This window comes from Neoarius graeffei, chromosome 10, assembly GCF_027579695.1.
Source record: "Neoarius graeffei isolate fNeoGra1 chromosome 10, fNeoGra1.pri, whole genome shotgun sequence".
Classification (NCBI taxonomy): Eukaryota; Metazoa; Chordata; class Actinopteri; order Siluriformes; family Ariidae; genus Neoarius; species Neoarius graeffei.
The window spans coordinates 15633028-15657435 of record NC_083578.1 but is presented as its reverse complement, the minus strand read 5'-3'; the positions used below and the strand labels follow the sequence as shown (position 1 = coordinate 15657435).

Here is a 24408-nt window from a genome sequence, read left to right as displayed (position 1 = left end):
GGTCACTTAAGACCAATTGCACCCACAGTCAGCTCTTTACATTTGTGTATTACAGTTCATGCCATTTTTCTATTGTCCAATCCATAAATAGCGCATCCAAAGATTTGATCGGGTAAATCTCTAGGAACGGTAACTAGAACGGTAGAATCATCCGCATACTTGGTTAGTGCAAAATGCTGTCCAACTAACTCGAGATCATTCAAAAACAAATTAAACAAATAAAGGCCACTGCGTTGTTCCTCTGTTCATTTTCCAATCACACACGATTTCAGTACACACTACCCTTTTGTTTTCTATCTAACGGGTTAAGAGGACTGCCCCGTAACTTGCGTGCAAGTATGCTATGTTTGACACGAGCAAATGCTTTAGAGAAATCCATAGTAAAAAGTTTTTACTGCCGGTGGTTTTCTTTCTTATCTAGAGCAGCAAGGTAAGTATGTTGTATTTTCAAAAGAGCATTGATGCAGCTGCCACCTGAGCGATAAGCAAACGGACTAGTAGATTGAAGGGATCTATACTAAGTAACTTTAAAAACGCACAATGGAATTCAACACGATATCACTTTAGATCCATGCATATATTTGAAATTTATGATATTGTATGTAATGCACACACATCTTGAAACATCGATAAAGGACATTTATTGTCAAACTCAAGAATTAATTCACAATAAAAAAAATTCAAAGTGACAGTTGGTCCATGTTCGGACCGTCATGCTGGAGATTCTGGGTCTGTGTCGTCCAGGGGTCTCAGCAGCAGTGACTGAGGGTGTCAGGAATCTGTCACGGAGGTGAGCTAGCCTGGTGTGCTGATCCTGAACTGGCGTCGTGACTCGAGGCTGACCAGGGCGTGGACGATCCCTGGTGCTCCCTGTCTGTCTGTAACGCTGACTCAAACGGGAAATGGTCGAATGATGAACACCGAAGTGCCGGGCGACCTCTGTCTGTGTACTTCCGGCACGCAACATCCCGATGGCCTGTTCACGTTGATTTTGGCTTAGGCGTGGCATCTTCAATAATGACAATTTTCCCATCATTTCCCCCGGGTATTTATAGGCAAGATTGTGTGTGTACAGTGTATGCAAAATTTGTTTGAAAATTAAAGCCTGTCCATGTCATTGACTCCCCGAGTCATATTGTACGTTATTGAGTACAACTCCCTTAAATTCTGATTTGAGCACAGATTTGGAACTTATTCGGGCGGAACGAAGTTATTTTTCCATTGTGATACATTTCTTTTCATCTTGAGATAAACTCGGCACGAATTCAGCAAGTTTTATCAATGTGCGTTTTTAAAGTTACTTAGTATAGAAATGTTTTTTTTTTAATATCTTCAGCTTGATATTCTTTGAACATGTGTACAAATTTTCATCTTTATCTCCATATGAATATAGCTTTAAATGTGTGGTTATGTGCATGTGTTTTAGGTCAATTATTATAACGAGATTTTGGGAGTGTGGGAGCCACTTTTGGAGCCACTTGAAGACGAAACTAAAGACGGATTCAGACCCTGGACACTGGACCTAAAGGTCACGTTCTAATACATTTAAAAAAAAAAAAAAACAATACTGATGCATGCTAAAATGCTGTTTGTTTAACCAGTCGTCTTTCTTAAACGCAGATGAAGAAAAAACCAGTGAAGCGGACTGGTATTTCCGATGAGGTGGACTACATTGTTCCAGATTACAAAACCGTAATCAGTATCAATAGCAAAGACCAGCTGAATATTACTCTCTCCAAATGTGGACTCAACATGCTCAGTAATTTAGGAACGGTATGAAAACCTTCATGTTACCTTTGCTGACTTGTATCAGAACAGCAATAATGAGCGGTTCAGGCTATTAAAACACCAACCTTTATTTGAATGTCACTTTAGGAAATTAGTATAAAGTGACTAACAAGTGTTTTTCCAGTTGTGTTCAAAATAATAGCAGTGTGTTTAAAAACGTGAGTAAAGCTCAAAATCCTTATAATAGTTTTTAATTTCCATGCATTGGGAACACTGCACGTTATATTCTACATCAAAACATGAAGAAAAATATATGAATGTTTTAATTACTTTACAGAAAATGATGAAAAATGAACATTGGGCTGTTCAAAAAAATAGCAGTGTCTGCATTTTTCATTACAAACTCCAAATATTTACTGTATAAACTGAAAAAATCTTAAGGATTTAGTATTCCTGTGAATCACTAAACTAATATTTAGTTGTATAACCACGGTTTCTGACAACTTCTGGCACCTGTGAACAGGTATTCCAGCCCAGGATGATTTGACAGCATTCCACAATTCCTCTGCATTTCTTGGTTTTGCCTCAGAAACAGCATTTTTGATGTCACCCCACAAGTTTTCTATCGGATTAAGGTCCGGGGATTGGGCTGGCCACTCCATAACTTTCATTTTGTTGGTCTTGAACCCTGATGCTGCTCGCTTACTGGTGTGTTTGGGGTCGCTGTCTTGTTGAAACACCCATTTCAAGGGCATTTCCTCTTCAGCATAAGGCAACATCAAATCAAATCAAGTTTATTTGTACAGCGCTTTTAACAATAAACATTGTCGCAAAGCAGCTTTACAGAATTTGAACGACTTAAAACATGAGCTAATTTTATCCCTAATCTATCCTCAATGAGCAAGCCTGTGGCGACGGTGGCAAGGAAAAACTCCCTCAGACGACATGAGGAAGAAACCTCGAGAGGAACCAGACTCAAAAGGGAACCCATCCTCATTTGGGCAACAACAGACAGCATGACTATAACTAACAGGTATAACCCTCAACTGTCCTCATGGGGCCGTCCTTCACAGGAGTGGGGCGATAAAACTCCGACCAGACACAGGGCACCAGGATGGATCAAGCAGGTCCGAGGGGCAGAAGAGGCCAGCATCTCAATCCCAGGATCAACATGTAACTCAGAGGGACAGATGGGGGGGAAGAGAGAGAGAAAGAAAACACATTGTTAGGTATGCCCTAAAAATGACAAGTATTACCGTATTTTCTGGACTATAAGCCGCTACTTTTTTCCTAGGTTTTGAACCATGCGGCTTATACAAAGGTGCAGCTATTCTGTGGATTTTTCTTCCACCGCTAGGGGCGCTCTAACCGGAAGTAGAATCAAAAATAAGATAGACGAAAAATCAATGCAAAGAAGAATTAGCAGATCTTTAGCAGATAGAACACGCACGACAAATTACTAACTGGTAATTATTTTCAAATCCAGCCAAGATGATTAAAGTGACTTGTGGTTTCAAACACAGGAGAAATGAAGGTAAATAAATACCGGTTATTTTCTCTTGGTTCTGTTCCGTTTTAATCAGCAAAGTTGCTGCTGTGTTAAAAGGCACTGTTCGGAAAGAATCTGTTCAGGTATGTACATTTACAGTACAAAATCGTTCTGTACATGCAGTAAATATCTAATTTTTCAACATAGATATCTGCGGCTTATAGCCCGGTGCGGCTTGTATATCTTTTTTAAAAAAATTTTTTAAAAATAGAGCGGATGCGGCTTATATACAGGTGCGCTCTATAGTCCAGAAAATACGGTAAATCTGTGTGGTAGGCTCGCAGAGACGAGAGTCTTTACATCAGGCATAACACACAATGGCATGTTAATATGGTAAAATATATCATGACCTGCTCTGGCTGGATGCTTGATTGGGTGATGGGCGCACACTCCTCAGCAATGATGAGATGCAGATGGGACCCTTAGGCCTGGCCAAGACAATTCAGTTACATTTCACCGGGTCTGGGACATGCGACAGAATGTCTGACGGCCGATTCCCTGCAGGCTACGATAGCCAGTCGAGGTCTCCACCGTCTCCACCAAAAGATTTCCTGTTGACTCCATGTAACTCAGAGGGACAGATTTGGGGTGGGGGGGAGGGAAAGAAAACACAGGTGGTTAGGTATGCCCAATGTCACCTGAATAAGTAGGAGCAGTATACATATTGCACCGAGTACAAGCAGGGACTCCGGCAACTAACTATGACAGCATAACTAAAAGGGGAGAGCCAGAAGGTAACACAGGCATGAGGGAGCCCCGGGACATAAAGCAGCAGCCACTACACCGTCAACAAACTCGAGTGAGCAAGCGAGTGGGGACTGACAGCATCCATACATCCCAGTTTACCAAACCACTCTATGTCTGAGGACCCCCCAGATCTACTCCTTTACCTCATAAACACCATTAACACAAGGCTTGACTAAACAGATATGTTTTCAGCCTAGACTTAAATGCTGAGACTGTCTGATTCCCGAACATTACTTGGAAGGCTGTTCCATAACAGTGGGGCTTTGTAAGAAAAGGCTCTGCCCCCTGATGTAGCCTTCACTATACGAGGTACCAGCAGATAGCCTGCACCTTTTGATCTAAGTAGGCGTGGCGGGTCATAGAGGAGCAGAAGTTCACTCAGGTACTGTGGTGCGAGACCATTTAGTGCTTTAAAGGTCAATAGTAGTATTTTATAATCAATACGAAATTTGATTGGGAGCCAATGCAGTGTGGATAAGACAGGCGTGATGTGGTCATATTTTCTAGGTCTAGTAAGGACTCTTGCTGCGGCATTTTGAACTAACTGGAGCTTGTTTATGCACTTATTGGAACATCCATACAGTAAGGCATCCATACAGTAAGACATGACCTCAAGTATTTTGATATATGCAAACTGATCCATGATCCCTGGTATGCGATAAATGGGCCCAACATCATAGTAAGAGAAACATTCCCATATCCTGATGCTTGCACCACCATGCTTCACTGTCTTCAGAGTGTACTGTGGCTTGAATTCAGTGTTTGGGGGTCGTCTGAAAAACTGTCTGCGGCTCTTGGACCCAAAAAGAACAATTTTACTTTCATCAGTCCACAAAATGTTTTTCCATTTCTCTTTAGGCCAGTCGATGTGTTCTTTGGCAAATTGTATCCTCTTCAGCACATCTTTTTTTTAACAGTGGAACTTTGCGGGGGCTTCTTGCCGATAGATTAGCTTCACACAGGCATCTTCTCATTGTCACAGTACTCACAGGTAACTTCAGACCGTCTTTGATCACCCTGGAGCTGATCATTGGCTGAGTCTTTGCCATTCTGGCTATTCTTCTATCCATTCGAATGGTAGTCTTCTGTTTTCTTCCACGTCTCTCTGGCTTTGCTGTCCATTTTAAAGCACTGGAGATCATTTTAGCTGAGCAGCCCATCATTTTCTGCACTTCTTTACAGTATAGACCCCTTTCACATGATGTCACCGCGCCGCGAGATTTTGTTAGGCGCCATATTGGAAGACCAAGTACATGCACTCACAATATAAAACAAAGTACGAGCGAGAGTAAAGTGACACGATGGATGATAATTCTGGTTATGTGAGTACATTACCAGCTGCAGAAAGGGCACGGTATGTGGAGAAACTGGCTGTGATTGATGGGTTTGACCCATATGATAAGACTCGGGGCAAGGGAGAATGGAAACATAAGGAGGACCGGACACCAATTCTGCCATCTGTTTGCTACCCAGACATTGTAAACTATTTGTTGTTTACACCCAGTGCCTACACTCAGTGTTCGAACTATGCCGATATTTTCGGGGGGTCCCTTTTTTTCCCTTGGGGGGGGCGCTTGCGCTTGTCTCGGAGCGCGGATCTCCAAACACATGAGAAGCCTATCTTGCGCACATATCACGCGGACTCCACACACGCATCGCGTCTGAAGTCAAAACTCATCAGGGGAAATTGTGTCCGCATTGGCATGTTCAAAAAACAACCTCGCGTCAACAATGATACCACACGCAAGAAAAAAAAAACAGTCAGGCTACTCAACAACCAACCTGGCAGCAGCGAGCAAGCCCCAAACCATCCTAAATTATTATTATTATTAAATTGTAGAAGTCCGGGAGGCTTGCTCCTCATCCAGTTATCAACTCGGGGCCAATTTAGCATGTTTTAAATCTGAATTTCTTGCGTTTGCTTACCTCAAAGTGTCCGCAGATCATGCACAGACTTATCCATTATATCCACAGTTTTTTGCCAAGTCTCACACAGGTTTCTTTCAAGTCTACTGTTGGGCCAATAAATCATAAATAAAACAGCTCAGATTTGTTTGTTTAAGTCGTTTGCCACTCCACTTTATTCTGGTGGGTTCACATACCGCTGTCGTTATTTCCCCCTAATCACGAGTTTGTTGGTCTTCCAAAATGGCGCAGGGTCTGTTTACTTCCGGTTTCGGGTGACGTCAGTGAAAGGGGTCTATACGTTTTACCTCTCCAATCAACGTTTTAATCAAAGCACGCTGTTCTTCTGAACAATGTCTGGAACGACCCATGTTTCTCAGGTTTTCAGAGAGAAATGGATGTACAACATGTGCTGGCTTCATCCTTAAATTAGGGCCACCTGATTGACATCTGTTTTTTTCACAGAATGAATGACCTCACTAATTAAACTCCACACTGCTATTATTTTGAACACGTCCCTTTCACTTAATTATTCGATTACACAGACTCAGGAGCATGCATATCATAAATGTTGGGTCTGTTGGTTTTCTATGACTCTATTACACGTACTGGTAAATTATTTGCCATGTAGTAATATAATTTCCACCAAAAACAGGGATTGATCTGGTTAGTCGTGTTGGACTGCTATTATTTTGAACACAAGTGGTGTACATCATGCTAGCAAATTTAAAAATGCTACAGGATCACAATCCGCGACGTGAGTTAATTCATGTTTTCACTGAAATTATAGCAGTGATTTTTTTTTTCTCTTTTGAAATTAATGAGACAGAAAAAAAAAAAAAACGCAGCATGTTACCGAAATTCTGTCAGCCTTTTCACTCATCGAAACCTTACTCACTGTTAGAAAATGTTAACAGTGGAGGCTCCTTCTGTACGCCGTAGTTTTTATCCCCCGCTGGCCAAAAGGCCCGAAAGGGGGATTACGTCATGGCGATGTCCATCTGTCCGTCCCGGGAAGGGCGCTCACCTTCTGAAATCAACTCCTTTCACAATTTTTTGAGGAATTTCACAAAACTTGTCAGAATTCTTTCTGATGTGCGTATTACCGACACATTCCAATTTTGTTAAATTGGGTCACATTTTACCAGATTTACCGTACAGCCCTTGATTTAACAATTTATAATTTGACAACTTCATGAGTGTTTTTTCCTTCTGAAATGAACTCCTCTCAGAATTTTTGGATGAGTTTCTCGAAGCTTGGTAAAAGGCCTTGTTGTATGACGGTAATACGCGTATTGCGATTTAATTTCGTTTGTAAAAATTTTACCAGAGTTTTGACCCTTGATTATTCCATGAAGGGTGTACGTTCTTCTGAAATCAGCTCCTCTCACAATTTGTGGAGGAATTTCACCAAACTTGGCAAAAGGCTTTGTTATATGACCGTTATAATCATACTGAAATTTCATTTAATTTGTGTAAATTTTACCAGAGTTATGCCCTTGATTTATTAACAAACTTTGGCAAGTTCATCAAGGTGTGCTTGATTTCTGAAAAAAACTTCCCTCACAATTTTTAATCCCCCGCTGGTCGAAAGGCCCGAAGGGGGATTATGTCGTGGCGATGTCAGTCTGTCCATCCCAGCAAGGGTACTCACCTTCGGAAATCAACTCCTCTCATGGTTTTTGGAAGAATTTCACGAAATTTGGCAGGATTCTTTGTTATATGCGTATTACCGACATATTCCAATTTTGTTAAATTGGGTCACGTTTTACCAGAGTTGCCGTACAGCCCTTGATTAACAAAATTTATAATTTGACAACTTCATGAGTGTGTTTTCCTTCTGAAATCAACTCCTCTCATGCCCCTTTTCCACCAAATCAGTTCCAGGGCTGGTTCGGGGCCAGTGCTTAATTTGGAACCGGGTTTTCTGTTTCCACTGACAAAGAACTGGCTCTGGGGCCAGAAAAACCGGTTCCAGGCTAGCACCAACTCTCTGCTGGGCCAGAGGAAAGAACCGCTTACGTCAGCGGGGGGGCGGAGTTGTTAAGACCAACAACAATAAGACCGCGAAAGATCGCCATTTTTAAGCAACGAGAAGCAGCAGCTGTACAAACGCGAAGTCATCCATTATTATTGTTGTTGTTGCTGCTGCTTCTTCCGTGTTGTTTTTGCTTCGATATTTGTGCCAAGGTTTATGCAAACGTAGCGACGTAACTGACATATACAGCAACGTAATGACGTGGCTCCCCTTAGCACCGCGAGCTACGGAAAAGCAAACTGGTTCTCAGCTGGCTCGCAAGTTGAACGAGTTGTGAACCAGCACCAGCACTGGCCCCGAACCAGCCCTGGAACTGATTTGGTGGAAAAGGGGTATCAGAATTTTTGGAGGAATTTTCACCAAACTTGGCAAAAGGCCTTGTTATATGTCAGTAGTACACACATTTTGTTCAGTTTGGGTGCATTTTACCAGAGTTACAGCCCTCGATTAACAACCTTGTACTTTGACAATTTCATGAAGGCGTGTTTTCCTTCTGAAATGAACTCCTCTCACAATTTTTGGACGAATTTCTCGAAGCTTGGCAAAAGGCCTTGTTGTTCTATGACGGTAATACGCATATTGCGATTTAATTTCGTTTGTGAAAATTTTACCAGAGTTTTGACCCTTAATTATTTCATGAGGGTGTACGTTCTTCTGAAATCAACTCTTCTCACAATTTGTGGAGGAATTTCACCAAACTTGGCAAAAGGCTTTGTTATATGACCGTTACTGTATATGCGTATTGAAATTTTGTTTAATTTGGGCAAATTTTCTCAGAGTTATGCCCTGAATTATTAACAAACTTTGTATTTTGGCAATTTCATCAAGGTGCGCTTGCTTTCTGAAATCAACTTCCCTCAATTTTTATCCCCCGCTGGCTGAAAGGCCCGAAGGGGGATGATGTCTTGGCGATGTCTGTGTCCTGGGAAGGGTACTCACATTCTGAAATCAACTCCTCTCGCAGTGTTTGGAGGAATTTCACGAAACTTGGCAGGATTCTTTGTTGTATGTCGGTAATACGCATATTGCAATTTCGTTCAATTCGGTCGCATTTTGCCAGAGTTATGGCTGAGTTGCCAGCGGGGGATATTGTGCTCTCGGAGCGCTCTGAAGTGATAAGGCCAAATAAAAAAAATAGTGTGTTTCCGGTAACCCGACCGACCGAGAATTTCGGCGGCAAAATTGCCGACCGTAAAGTTTTTATTACAAATTTCCCTCGATATTTTAGTGCAAGCAGTGTTAGTTTGTCATAATTTTTTGTTTCAACGCATTCAAGTTGTGAAAGAAACGATAAAAAGTAAAATGTTTCGCCACTTCTGTCAGCCCTCCTGCATAAACATGGAAGCGCACTTGTATACTGAAGGAGCAAGGGAAAACTGAGCCGAGGCGCCATTTTGACTCCTCATTCAAGGCTGTAATGCAAATTGCTTCCTCTTCAGTATACAAGTGCACTTCCATGGCAGGGAAAAACACTACGTTTTGCCGCCTATGTAGTCCCCTATTTATACAAATAGGAGTCATTCAGGATTCAGCCATGTTTTTGCTCCGTGTTTTTGCTCGACCCAAGTTCTACAGTAGGCTAGGCGAGGCCGTCTGCTTTTAATGGAAGTAGCCTAGCCTAGGACGTTATTTTCACGTTTTTCTTGATAAGGTGTTTTCATGTTATTACATGAAAATATCGTGAAATAACGTGATAATTTCGTATCATGAAATTACGTGATATGTTATTACATGATAAATATATTGTAAAAACCTGATAACTTTAACAATATCTTTTCACGTAATTACTTGATTCTAAGCCAATTTTTTTTTTAGTGTGGCAGCAATACGCTTCCGTAGGTCATAACTCGAACTCTTGCGATATTTTTTTTATTCGTTTAAAGATTTAAAACACTTATTTTATTATGATGTGTGGTATAAAGGATTCTGTGCCAAAGTACTATTTTGTAAGATGTTTACTTGTGTTAATTTTTTCGAACAAAATAAAAAAAAATTAAGAAAAAAAAAACTTTTTCCTACCTACTGACCTTATTTTAGTATTTCATGTTACCGGAAACACACTTTTTTTTTTTTTTTTTTTTTTTTTGGCCTAATGTATTAGTACCTAGTGTTTTGTGATTTTTTTTTTTTTTTTTTTAATTGATGACTTGAAGCACTTCTGATTTTGTTTTTTGTTCGTTCTCAATCTTCTCCCAGGCGTTTGCAGAAGCTGCCAAGCAGACAGCGGAGTGCTTCCAAAAGGACCAGGCTCCATTCGTGGTGAAGAACCAGTTAGGTTTACCAGTGGATGTTCTGTACAGCGAATTGTTTAAGCCTATTGGGAAAAAGTCAACAGACCGTGTGGTGGAGCTCCAGGATGGAGAGAGCTTAAACATGGACTACACACTCACTGCTACAGATGTTGATCAGTTCTCAGCTATGACCAGCTTAAGCAGCAGAAACTACATCCAGCCTAGTAAGCTAGCATGCTTTACATGTTACTTTGTGTAACTAAAACAGCTAGAATTTAAGCAGTAGAACATGACTGGTTGTGCTGCGATAGGAAACTAGTCAATGAGCAGGTGGCGTGATGCGGAGCTTCTGTTACCGACCTGAAGTTCATTATCAGGGATGTGATTTTTCTGCGAATTCGCGGAATTCCGCTTTTTTCATCTCAAAACGTGAAGAAAAATTTTTTTTTCCGATTTTTCCCTCATCCACATTCGCATCCTATTCGTTCCGACTTTGTTTGAAAGATGGCAGCCTCGGATTTGCATCTTTATGCTCGATCACGGAGGCTGCCATCTTTCAACTCTTTGTTTGAAGCGAGCTTACATACAGCTATCTAACAAGCGCGTTCATTGGTTGTTAGAGAGCGATGAGCCAATCACGTACCTCGTTTCATCTCAATGACGTAATTGCGTAAATTAAATCGACAGAATAATGAAAAAAAAGTTCCGCTGGGAATGGTTGGAGAAAAACCGCGGCTCGCCTCGGGGCGAATTACGTCACAAGGCGCGGGGCTAGCGGGCCCTGCTCGCGCTGGTTCTTTGGGGTGTGTGTGTGAGAGAGAGAGAGTGTGTGTGAGTGAGCGAGAGTGAGAGTGTGTGTGTGTGTGAGAGTGAGCGAGAGTGTCAGAGTTGCATGTTGACCATTAAATTGGCTTGAATTTGTTAATCATGACAAGTTTTTTCTTGTGTGTTTGCTTGCCATTTTAGTACAATTTTTAAGTCAGAAAACCCCAGAACCCAGGAGCTTCGGGGGGCTTCCCCCCTTGTCCCCCCACCAGGCCGCTGCCCTGGACCAGCTGGGGGCCTGTGGCCCCCAGCCCCCCGGCTAAAATTTTCAGATAATTTCACCAGCCCCAAATCACATCCCTGCATTATTTTCCTCTGGCAGCACATCATGAGGCCATCCTTAAAAAAAAATCCGTTTCCTGTCCACCGGGTGAGCAAAAAAATTTTCAGTCGGGAGGGAGGGATTTTTTTTTTAATATATGGATGGACAAGAAATCGCAATGCTGTTTGCTTTTTCTTTCAGTACTTTTTTATTACAAAAGCAGACACATTTACAGTTTAATCAACTGAAACTTGTACAAAAACTTTAAGTTAGCATTTTAAATGCTGACTGCAACATTTGCAAAACTTTTACAAAACTTTTACAAAGGTACTTGAAATGTCCGACACGCGGACTTTTTGTAGTTCTAAATCGACCGTTAGGCCTAGTTCGGATGAAAGTACACTATTAAAATGATCACTGAATTTGTTTTTCTGAATCTTTACTATTTTGTTGTTTGCTAGAATACCATTTTGCGATTTCACACTTAAGCAAATGTTTGAAAACTCCGGATCTCCTTCCTTCATGGTGGCTGCCATTTTTTTGTGCCGCACGGCGCATGCGCAGAGCTGATTCAGTTCTATATTCTGCACGGAATGCAGGGCTTTCCACAAGCACCGGCTGCCGGCCATACAGCCAACTACACAATTAAGTCCAGCCGGCTACTTTAATGACTATTATTTTTGTAGCCCACAGGCTCTAAATATTATTTTTCGATTTTAATAAAATTAAACGTTTATCTAACGGACTGACAATAATGTCAAACTGAACTGCACTCATTTAAGTTGTGATTCGTGCTGTTTGTACCGATAATAACCACAAATTCCCCACCGACTTCGTTGATCAAGGGAGAGTAACTCATCCGCGGCCCCGACATGCGGTGTGCGCGCGCACTCGGCGGAGGCAGTAGTGTGTCGGAGGGAACAGAAGCAGAGATGACGCTTATTTTGTCTCCGGTAAACCAGTCTTCTCTCGTTCAGTTACGTGCTGGCATCAAAAGACACCGTTGGTTGTAAATGAACCCAAACCGAGTCGTTGGAGTGTATTTTCATACACAAATGGAGAAATGTTTGCTGAGTGTTTAATTGTGTTGCCACCACTGCAGACCGTTGTCGTTGTTAATTCATAGCATGCTCAGCTGCATGAATGTGTCATGCACCGAAAATAAGAGATTTACAAGCCAGGAACGCCTCATGATGCAATACGCAAGACAAGAAAGAAGATTTACTGACATTTTACTTTGTATTTGAGTAAAGTGAATAAATAAATGGTCTGTGGAAAATACATTTAATCCGCACAGGAGTTTTTGTCCCCCCCCCCCCCCCCCCCCCGGCTACTTGTTTGTCATGGCTGGCTAATATGAGCCTTAGTGGAAAGCCCTGGGAATGCGTAAATGTCAAGTTTGATTTTAGATTTACGAACCTGAAAAAAATGTCGAAAAACCGGTGTAAAAAAATTTCAACCGCACAAACGGCACTCACCCGGCCGGTGGACCGGAAACGGAACATTTTTTAACCATAGCAGTTTGTGAATTATTTAATAAATGGTACGCTTTATCCATTTGTGGAACGTCTACAAAACAAGGTGGTTACTTTAATCAGTTAATCTCACTTCCAGCCCCTGTCGGCCACACCTCCGCCAGCGTCATCCCGCTCATCAAAGTGGGCCGTGGAATGTACAGCGTCATGCACCTGGAATCTGGGGACACGCGCTTCTTCGTCTGTCAGATTTACTCCAACGAGGGCAGCAAGTTTGTCAAGATCCGATCACCTTTCCTGGTATCTGCCACTTTAAACACCGGACATGTATCAGATTGTACATACAAGCAAAGCTCAATTAAAGTATTGCATAAAAGTGAAAAGTTAAATAATGTATGACGGTGAAATTTTCTCCTGTGTCCAGATCATTAATCACTTTTCACTGCCATTCCGGGTGTTTGAGGGCTCCACGTGTCTGGGTGTCTCTTCACCTATGGAGGAGTTCTGTGTCCCTCTCGGCTCCTACAGGTATAACGCCCGTTAAGTTACATGCATACGTACACGTAATAGCTTTCCCATAGGAATATTGTCAGCACAGGAAAGGAAATGAGAAGGAAACTACTTGTTCCAGCCTTTTTGTATAATTCTGCAAAGCTTTTTTTAATTTAGAATTGACTCAAATGTCATCTTGTATCATGATTGCTCTTTTAATTTAAAAAAAAAATGATAATGCTTTGCAGATTGCTGTGCTATAAGAGGTATAAAACACTTTGGGATGTTAAAGAAAATACTTTTGGGCTGGTTCCAGTAAATCTGTCTCATATCAGGCCACATCACACTACCCTGCCTTTTGTATGAAAATATTGCTTATATATATATACACAATTGCAATCAGAAATTCTTCTTTGAGTTGAGTGATACATAAAATCAACACAGAAAATGCGTGATGTAGTATTTGTGTAACAGTATATACAACCCCGATTCCAAAAAAGTTGGGACAAAGTACAAATTGTAAATAAAAACGGAATGCAATGATGTGGAAGTTTCAAAATTCCATATTTTATTCAGAATAGAACATAGATGACATATCAAATGTTTAAACTGAGAAAATGTATCATTTAAAGAGAAAAATTAGGTGATTTTAAATTTCATGACAACAACACATCTCAAAAAAGTTGGGACAAGGCCATGTTTCCCACTGTGAGACATCCCCTTTTCTCTTTACAGCAGTCTGTAAACGTCTGGGGACTGAGGAGACAAGTTGCTCAAGTTTAGGGATAGGAATGTTAACCCATTCTTGTCTAATGTAGGATTCTAGTTGCTCAACTGTCTTAGGTCTTTTTTGTCGTATCTTCCGTTTTATGATGCGCCAAATGTTTTCTATGGGTGAAAGATCTGGACTGCAGGCTGGCCAGTTCAGTACCCGGACCCTTCTTCTACGCAGCCATGATGCTGTAATTGATGCAGTATGTGGTTTGGCATTGTCATGTTGGAAAATGCAAGGTCTTCCCTGAAAGAGACGGCGTCTGGATGGGAGCATATGTTGCTCTAGAACCTGGATATACCTTTCAGCATTGATGGTGTCTTTCCAGATGTGTAAGCTGCCCATGCCACACGCACTAATGCAACCCCATACCATCAGAGATGCAGGCTTCTGAACTGAGCGCTGATAACAACTCGGGTCGTCCTTCTCCTCTTTAGTCCGAATGACACGGCGTCCCTGGTTTCCATAAAGAACTTCAAATTTTGATTCGTCTGACCACAGAACAGTTTTCCACTTTGCCACAGTCCATTTTAAATGAGCCTTGGCCCAGAGAAGACGTCTGCGCTTCTGGATCATGTTTAGATACGGCTTCTTCTTTGAACTATAGAGTTTTAGCTGGCAACGGCGGATGGCACGGTGAATTGTGTTCACAGATAATGTTCTCTGGAAATATTCCTGAGCCCATTTTGTGATTTCCAATACAGAAGCATGCCTGTATGTGATGCAGTGCCGTCTAAGGGCCCGAAGATCATGGGCACCCAGTATGGTTTTCTGGCCTTGACCCTTACGCACAGAGATTCTTCCAGATTCTCTGAATCTTTTGATGATATTATGCACTGTAGATGATGGTATGTTCAAACTCTTTGCAATTTTACACTGTCGAACTCCTTTCTGATATTGCTCCACTATTTGTGGGCGCAGAATTAGGGGGATTGGTGATCCTCTTCCCATCTTTACTTCTGAGAGCCGCTGCCACTCCAAGATGCTCTTTTTATACCCAGTCATGTTAATGACCTATTGCCAATTGACCTAATGAGTTGCAGTTTGGTCCTCCAGCTGTTCCTTTTTTGTACCTTTAACTTTTCCAGCCTCTCATTGCCCCTGTCCCAACTTTTTTGAGATGTGCTGCTGTCATGAAATTTCAAATGAGCCAATATTTGGCATGAAATTTCAAAATGTCTCACTTTCGACATTTGATATGTTGTCTGTGTTCTATTGTGAATACAATATCAGTTTTTGAGATTTGTAAATGATTGCATTCTGTTTTTATTTACAATTTGTACTTTGTCCCAACTTTTTTGGAATCTGGGTTGTATATATTTTAAGATAGCCATGTCATCTTTATTCAACCCCTATATAATATTGTTAAAGCTTTCTGACAGTTTTTATGGCCAAAAGTGGAGTTGAAACATAATTAAGCCTTTGGGAACTCTCTAATGATCCTTCATTTGCTTCTGCTGTGATGCATATACAGTATAAACCCCACCCATGAAAGTATTCAAGGCCAATTGCAATCATGGGAAAGACAAAGGAGCTTCCACAAAAGCTGAGAGAGGGGATTATTTCATCACACCTAAAGGGCCTTGGGTATAAGATTTCCAAAAAATTTAACGTTCCAAGAGACACCATTGGGAGCATTATAGGGAAGTTTAAAACTTATGGAACAGCTGCAGACCTACCTGGCCGTAGAAGAAAGCCCGAAATTTCATCAAGGGCCCTTAGCCACTTAGTCAGGACAACTAAGAAAAAAAACCATATGAGTGCAAGACACCTACAGGATGACATGATCAAGGCTGGTACAAGTGCTTCAGTGGCAACTATAAGACGTGCACTGAATAAACAAGGATTTCATGGCCGGACTCCCAAGACGCACTCGACTCTTGACCACAAGGAACATCAAAAGTCGACTAGAATATGCCAGGAGGACTTTGGATAAGACTACAGAGTTTTGGGAGACAGTTCAATGGACTGATAACCAAACTGGAACTGTTTTTGGACATGTGGACCAGCGGTATGTCTGATGTGCGAAAGGCCAGGCTTATGACCAGAAGAACACCATCCCCACAGTCAGGCATGGAGGTGGAGCTGTTTTTCTGCGGCAGGAACTGGCAATCTTGATCGTGTACCTGGCATCATGGATTCCCAGAAATCCCAGGCCGTTTTAAAGAGGAACGTGATGCCTTCTGTTGACAAATTTAAACCTTGGTGATCAACGTACTTTCCAGCAAGACAATGATCCCAAGCACACCTCCAAGTCAACCAAAGCTTGGTTGAGAAAGATCCTGGAGCGGCCTTCTCAGTCACCAGATTTAAATCCAATTTGAAAACCTTTGGTGGGATTTAAAGAAGGCAGTTGCAGCACGGAAGCCATCAAACGTCACTGAGCTGGAGGCTTTTGCACGTGAAGAATGGGCAAAGATTCCAATCGAAAAGGTGTAAGAAGCTTGTCAGCACTTCCCGAAAACGTTGGTTAGAAGTTATAAAAGCTAAAGGATGCTCCATAAAGTACTGAAGCTGGGGGTTGAATAATAGTGCACATGTGTTAAAGGAGTACGCCACCCCCAAGTGAAATTGAGTCAGTCCCTGCAGTCCCTAGAGTTGGATGAGTGAGCCAAAGCGTTTTGTAGCCGACCCAGCCATTGTCCTGATCTGGAAACGTCCCGGTTAGCTTTAGCTTAGCGTAGTCGCTGTAATCCGGCGTGTCCAGATAGCATTGTCGTTGCAAAAGTGAATCAAATAACTCAAGATTTTTTAGAATTATTTCTCATGACCTGTACATTCACATCGAGTACACATATCAATGCGAATTAACACGAAGGGATTTACTAGACCAATTTATATCTGGAACTATTTTCGGCCACAGCACAGGCAAAGCACCGCTGCAGGCGCAAAGACACCACGCAGCACCTGAAAACCCTGGTTTCCCTGGTAACACTGGTGTATTGACTAGGGCTGTAACAATACACCCAACTCACGATTCGATTCGTATCGCGATTTTCGACCCACGATTCGATACACCCACGATTTTTTTAAAATGTATTTTTAAAGTAGTAAATTTGACTTATTAACATTTACTTACTTACATTAACTATTTAATAACAAATAATTCAGACCACTGCAGAGAATGAGTAATATGTATGCAAAAATGAACAAATGTATATCCAAAGACTGTTTTATTGCTCAAAATAATACTGTTGAGCCGGAAGCTCTGTTTTTTTCGGTTCTGAAAAAGTCATTTTTCTAAATCGTGTAAATCCGTTAAGATTTTTTTTTTGGGGGGGTGGCTCTCTCACTGTCTCACTCTCATAGGGCCAATGATTTTCTGTGATCGCGGAAAACAGATGGAAATTACGGAATTTTTATGGTGAAACATTGCTCGCGTGTCAAAATGTAACTGCCGCAGAAGGCTTCCGCCCAAGCAGACATGCCTTCAGTGTTGCCAGATACTGCTAACGTTTTCCACCCCCAAAATATGTTCAAAACCAGCCAAAAAACACCTAAACCTGCCCAATCTGGCAACACTGCATGCCTTTCCGGTCAAGTGATTGTGATTGGCTTGTGGCACACCGAGCCAGCCAATGAGCTGCTTGTTTACAGATTCGCTCCCCGCGTCGCAACCAGAATGGCGACCGCTTAAAAGAAATGAATGCTCTGCCAGTGGCGAGTGTGGACGTTGCGTGACTCGCAGAAGATTGTCGCAGGTCGGCGAAAAAACGACTTACTAATAGATATAAAAAATAAAAGTAATTTAAGTAAGTTTAAAATGTAATTTAAATAAAAAGTACAGTATTCATAAATTGAAGTTTGGAAGCGCCTCTGTTTTTGGGCTGAGGAGAAGTTTGAAAGGGTGTACCGCGATTCTGCCTTCTTGTATCGCGACACGGATCGTGGCTCTGCGTATCGCGATTTCGATACGCATATTGTTACAGCCCTAGTATTGACGGAAGTTGTGGTGCTGCGTGGTGTGTCTGCGCCTGCAGCGGTGCTTTTCCTGTGCTGTGGCCGAAAATAGTTCCAGATATAAATTGGTCTAGTAAATCCCTTCGTGTTAATTTGCATTGATATGTGTACTCGATGTGAATGTACAGGTCATGAGAAATAATTATAAAAAATCTTGAGTTATTTGATTCACTTTTGCAACGACAATGCTATCTGGACACGCCGGATTACAGCGACTATGCTAAGCTAAAGCTAACCGGGACGTTTCCAGATCAGGACAATGGCTGGGTCGGCTACAAAACGCTTTGGCTCACTCATCCAACTCTAGGGACTGCAGGGACTGACTCAATTTCACTTGGGGGTGGCGTACTCCTTTAAGATTTACATTTTCATTTGAACTTCAAAGTTGAGTCAACTTCTGTTGTCAAAATAACTCAAATATGGATCAATAAATATTTTTTGGCGTTTAATGAGGTTTATTGCCATCTTTCATCCACATCACCTACAGTATTGCATCTTTTGAGGTGAGGGGGTTGAATATTTCTGATTGCAACTGTAATATATAAACTGCAATCCCCTAAGTGTTTTATTAAGTACTTGAATTACATAATTAGCTTAGTAATGAATATTGGTTGATGGTCTCCATGACTGTTTGGCGTCCCCTTGGCCTCTTCCTCTGAAAAATTGAGGCACATGCGTGTGCCGTTAGGGACTTCAGAAGATCGATCAGCATCTCCGTGTTGCCAGTCCTGTTGTCTAGAGTTCTTGAATCGGTAGAACAAACTTTTTTTTTTTTTGTGCATATTGTAGTGTAGCGTGTGTAATCTGTGAAGATTTGTGTTAGGATTTAAAGCCATGATTTAAGTTAGTTTTTATAGCTACACGTGATTTAGGATTGTTAGACTTTATGATTTTAATATTTTCGAGATTTTAAGATCCTTTATTATTTTAGACTAACCTGACCTTCCTCTTTGCTAGACATAAACATGGTGTCTTGTTTAAAATTGTTGTGAAAATATCTCGCACGCTTTGACGTGCATAAATGCTGAAATTGCTGAATCACTGATATGAATATTATTTTGCTTATGATTGAAGGTTTCATTCACACACACACATTGTAAGGTTTTATTCCTTTGTAAGGATAAATAATTGTAAGTATTTATTCTTGACCAAGAAGGCAGTAATTCTTAATACTTATTCTTAATATTGTTCTGTTCTGTTCTATTTTATTATTTCAGTTAGAAGGCCTTGAATTCTGTGTAACTTGTAAGTTACTGTGTGACCTTCTGTCTAAGCTAGACACATTGCTCGAGACGTGTTTTGGAACATTCTATCACAGGGCTTTTCAAAGTGTGGGGTGCGCCTCCCCTAGGGGGCGCCAGAGTTCTTCGCGGGGGGCGCAACATGAGGAAAAATATAAACCAGAATAAGTTACTATTGCGGACATTTAGCGAAGTTCAGCTAGCCTTTGCCAGAGACAAAATGGATCGATTTTTAGTACCTAAAGCTACAGTGAGTGAGGAGACAGAGTCTGGGCCAAGCAAAAAAAGAAGGAAGTATGACCACGATTATTTAAAGTTTGGATTTTCATGGACTGGATCTGAAGATGCTCCACTGCCACAGTGTGTTGCCTGCCAAGAGGTGCTAGCTAACGATGCTAGGAGATGTTTAAAATGTGTAAAACAAGATGTTTTTTTTTTTTTTAAAGCACAGATGTTTAAAATGTGCAAAAAAAAAGTTTAAAAAAGCACAGATGTTTAAAATGTGTTAAAAAATGTTTAAAAAGCACAGATGTTTAAAATGTGTAAAAAGAGGTTTTAAAAAAGCACAGATGTTTAAAATGTGTAAAAAGAGGTTTTAAAAAAGCACAGATGTTTAAAATGTGTAAAAAGAGGTTTTAAAAAAACACAAATGTTTAAAATGTGTAAAAAAAGGTTTTAAAAAAGCACAGATGTTTAAAATGTGTAAAAAGATGTTTTAAAAAAGCAGATGTTTAAAATGTGTAAAAAAAAAAAGATGTTTAAAAAAGCACGTTTAAAATGTGTAAAAAAGAGGTTTTAAAAAAGCACATGTTTAAAATGTGTAAAAAAGAGGTTTTAAAAAAGCACATGTTTAAAATGTGTAAAAAAAGGTTTTAAAAAAGCACAGATGTTTAAAATTTGTAAAAAAGGTTTTAAAAAAGCACAGATGTTTAAAATGTGTAAAAAAAATGTTTAAAAAAGATGCTTAAAATGTGTAAAAAAAGGTTTTAAAAAAGCACAGATGTTTAAAATGTGTAAAAAAAAGAGGTTTTAAAAAAGCACAGATGTTTAAAATGTGTAAAAAGAGGTTTTAAAAAAGCAGATGTTTAAAATGTGTAAAAAAAAAGGTTTTAAAAAAGCACAGATGTTTAAAATGTATAAAAGAGCTTTTAAAAAAGCACAGATGTTTAAAATGTGTAAAAAGAGGTTTTAAAAAAGCACGTTTAAAATGTGTAAAAAAAGATGTTTAAAAAAGCACAGATGTTTAAAATGTGTAAAAGAGGTTTTAAAAAAGCACAGATGTTTAAAATGTGTAAAAAAAAAAAAAGGTTTTAAAAAAGCAGATGTTTAAAATGTGTAAAAAAAATGTTTAAAAAAGCACAGATGTTTAAAATGTGTAAAAAGAGGTTTTAAAAAAGCACATTTAAAATGTGTAAAAAAAATGTTTTAAAAAGCACAGATGTTTAAAATGTGTAAAAAGAGGTTTTAAAAAAGCACATTTAAAATGTGTAAAAAAAATGTTTTAAAAAGCACAGATGTTTAAAATGTGTAAAAAAAAAAAAATAAGGTTTTAAAAAAGCACAGATTTTTAAAATGTGTAAAAAAAAAGTTTAAAAAAGCACAGATGTTTAAAATGTGTAAAAAAAAAAGTTTTAAAAAGCACAGATGTTTGTGTAAAAAAGAGGTTTTAAAAAGCACAATGTTTAAAATGTGTAAAAAAGATGTTTTAATAAAGCTCATATGTTTTAATAAAGCTCATGTTTTAAATGTGTAAAAAAGATTTTTCAAAAAGCACAGATGTTTAAAATGTGTAAAAGAAAAAAAAATGTGTACAGCCATTTTTTTAAATACGAATGGAACATTAAGTATAGCAACAATAAAAATTGTAAAGGGGGGGGGGGGCGCTGTTGTTTATTTGCTCTCTGAGGGGGGGGCTGACTCTCCCACACTTTGAAAACCCCTGTTCTATCAGAACATAAGGTTGTGCGTAAATGTTGATATCTGTTAGAACATCTGAAATGTATACAGGATATCTTTTCACTTAATTTACGCACAACCTTACGTTCTGATAGAATGTTCCAAAACGCGTCTCGAGCAATGTGTCTAGCTTAGACAGAAGGTCACAATCGGTTTGGAAGTTGCCCAGGTGCGCTCATGGCTATGGTGTCTTCGCAGATCCGAGCTTACCCTGCAGCCTGGAACCGAAGGAGACAAGCACTATGAGCACTCGGAGAGCTTCAGCTACGCAAACCTCTGTCAGAAACCCGACGAATGTGTAGAGAAGGTGTGCCTTCACCGTAGCGAGACTGCTTGTATTTTCAAGATCAACATGGTCCCCATTCGGGACACCGTGACGTCCCACAGCACTCAGGAGGAATTTGACCAACCGTACGTCCTTCATCTGTGGCCTGCCGTGCTTCTCCGGAACCTTCTGCCCTACCCAATCACCTACACCTTAATGGTATCCGTTGTCTTGATAAAACCGAAAGCTATTAAAAAAGACCGTTAGTTTTACTGAAGTATAGGGAAACTTCTTGGCTATGCATTACAGTTGGTAAAATCCTAATTATAAAAAGACCATCTGTGGGTTTTGTTTTTTGACTGAAAGGCCAGCGGAAGCCCTGCCCCCACGATGCTGAAGGAAGGCCACTCGTCCCAGCTTCACACAGCCATCATGGACCAGTCAGGTCTGGAGCTGAAACTCTTCAACTACCTGGAGCAGGACTGGAAAGCCCAGTACCACCTCTCCTCCGACCATGAGGAGATCAGTTTCATTACGTTCCGCTCGGAAGAGGAGGTGGACGGGGAGGGCACGAAGGCCGAGCTTGATATTGCTGTTCATGTAAAGAAAGAGGTGGGCCAAGTAGTGGTAGCTATCCATTCTCCTTATTGGATGGTGAACAAGACGGGCCGACTGCTGCAGTATAAAGCCGACGACATCCATCGCAAGCATCCCAAAGATTACGACATGCCCCTGCTGTTCTCTTTCAAGCCGCGCAACTTTCTGCAGAATAACAAGGTGACCTAATACAGCATCACTGCAGTTTCCCAGGTCTGTTCGAAATAAAACTAATCCGTCTCTTTTTTTTCCCTAGGTCCGCTTGATGATTTCAGACAGCGAGCTGTCCGACGACTTTTCAATAGACACGGTCGGTAGTTATGGCGACGTCAAATGTAAAGGAAGGGCCAAAGATTATCTCGTGAGTAATTACTTAAAATGGTGTACCACCTGTTTTGCCTGTAACCTGTCTAATCTAATCTTGAAGTATTGCACTTTTTTTTTTTTATCAAAGTTTTAAATTCATTGACAGTTTAGAAATTGTATTGAGCAGTGTGTGTGGGTTATTATTTTTTTAAATTCAGATTCTACAACAGTATCTTAGACTACGTTCCGACTGCACCCTGAAACGACCCATATCCGATTTTTTTCCCCATATGTGACCTGTATCCGATTTGTTATTGACAATCTGAACGACACAGATCCGATTTTTTTCACATGCGACCCAGGCCGCTTGGATATGTGGTCCTAATTCCGATGCATATCCGTTATTTTCACATGCGACTGCAGTCTGACCGGACAGGTCGCATTCATGCGACCTACACGTCATCAACAAGAGACAAACGCCACTATTCTGCGTTGGCTAATCCCGCCTCTTTGGTGGAAAACAACAACATTTGTACAGTTTTCAGAATTTAAATAGACTTTTATAGAATTGATCAAGCTAATGGTGGATTTGGTAGGGACCTGGATGTTGATCTGTTAGCCTGATTAAATAAAACAGTTTCTATAACTGATTTATAACTTAAACCATCCTGTATTACAAGATTATAAGATTGTTCTGGAAATTTCCAGTAATTTGACACCTTCGGTCTCATTAGTCTGCTGCCCACATTAATCAGATTATTGTGTGAGTTCCGCCGCCACCGCCACAAAAACCACATCGCCAGGTCTCGCCTCATCTCCATAGCAAACTGCGCTGGTGTTTCTGCACCTTGAGCCAGCGCTGAGAGAAGCTGCAGAATTCAGCTGGCTATAAACAATCTAAATAAATATTTATAAAAATGTAGAAAAAGTTTATTAATATGACGAAATAAATATGTGCAAATTATTAAGCCTGAATTAAGAGTTTGGTAATACAGCGGCCGTATCCCAAATGACTGCCTACTGAAGCTCGAGTGCACTATATAGAGTTTAAAAATCTATTACTTCCTAGTAACATGTAGTGCACTTATATAGAAATTAGAGAGACATTTAGGAGTCAACCCTCGTTACCAGGCTACACGTTTTCATTTCAGTTCAGAAACAAAAACACACACGAGACCTCACACTAACACTAACCAGATAATTAAACAAACAAACAAAAAAAAATCATTAAACTTGAAGAGTGCGCTTTTTTTTTTTTTGTTTACGTATTACGTAGATGTGCTTATTACGTGTCAATTTGCGCATGCGGGACACTTTTGGGTCGTTTTCCGTTCATATTGGAGATCGCATACAAGTCTCATATAATTGGTAATGTGAACGGCCTAACAAAAAAATCGGATTTCACAACAAATCGGATATGGGTCGTTTCAGGTTGCAGTCTGAACGTAGTGTTAAAGGGCACATATTATCAAAAACTCAGTTTTTCAGTACTTGTGCACGTACATTTGAGAATCTGGAGCCTACCAACCTACAAACTCCTGAAATAAGACGCCTAGTCAGTTTTTTTTGGGCTGCCTACTTCAAAAAACATGAGCAACAATCGGTTCAGATTTGGGGAGCTTGTTAGAATCGTATCTCCACTTACGACTTGAGAACTGACTCTGCGAATGAATATTCTTAAAGCAGATACGCAGAGCCTTTATTTTTAAATACATTTCTGAGTGGATAGAAGGGGTGTTCACACGGCAATTTTTACTCCGGTGTAGCACCGGGGCTGCCCCGGTAGAGCGTTCACACGGTGCAAAGTTATACCGGTGTCGCCCCTGAAAGCTGCTTAAACCGGTGCAAATCTAACCCTGCTCGGGAGGTGGTTTAAGAAATTTACTCCGGAGTAAATGCTAGTTTGCGGGGCAGCACCGATATAAAATGGGACGTCTGAACACTACAGGGGTAGACTCGCTACGCGTGAGGAGAGTTGATTACATACGGGCATTGCATAATTTGCATCCTGGTATTTTGCGCTTCCAAAATGGCGAATATCAACAACAACAGAACTGCG

At 40.5% G+C, this 24408-nt stretch overlaps 1 protein-coding gene across 2 annotated transcripts in view; it reads left to right on the top strand.

Moving 5' to 3' along the window:
* vps13a (vacuolar protein sorting 13 homolog A) overlaps nt 1-24408 on the top strand; it is a 238157-nt gene that overhangs the window by 150835 nt on the left and 62914 nt on the right. For both annotated transcript variants that reach the window (XM_060931353.1, XM_060931352.1), the window contains exons 41-48: nt 1427-1528; nt 1621-1773; nt 10164-10422; nt 12900-13060; nt 13185-13288; nt 21380-21665; nt 21813-22223; nt 22300-22404. In XM_060931353.1, coding sequence (XP_060787336.1) covers nt 1427-1528; nt 1621-1773; nt 10164-10422; nt 12900-13060; nt 13185-13288; nt 21380-21665; nt 21813-22223; nt 22300-22404 — 1581 coding nt within the window. The remainder of the gene's footprint in view (nt 1-1426; nt 1529-1620; nt 1774-10163; nt 10423-12899; nt 13061-13184; nt 13289-21379; nt 21666-21812; nt 22224-22299; nt 22405-24408) is intronic.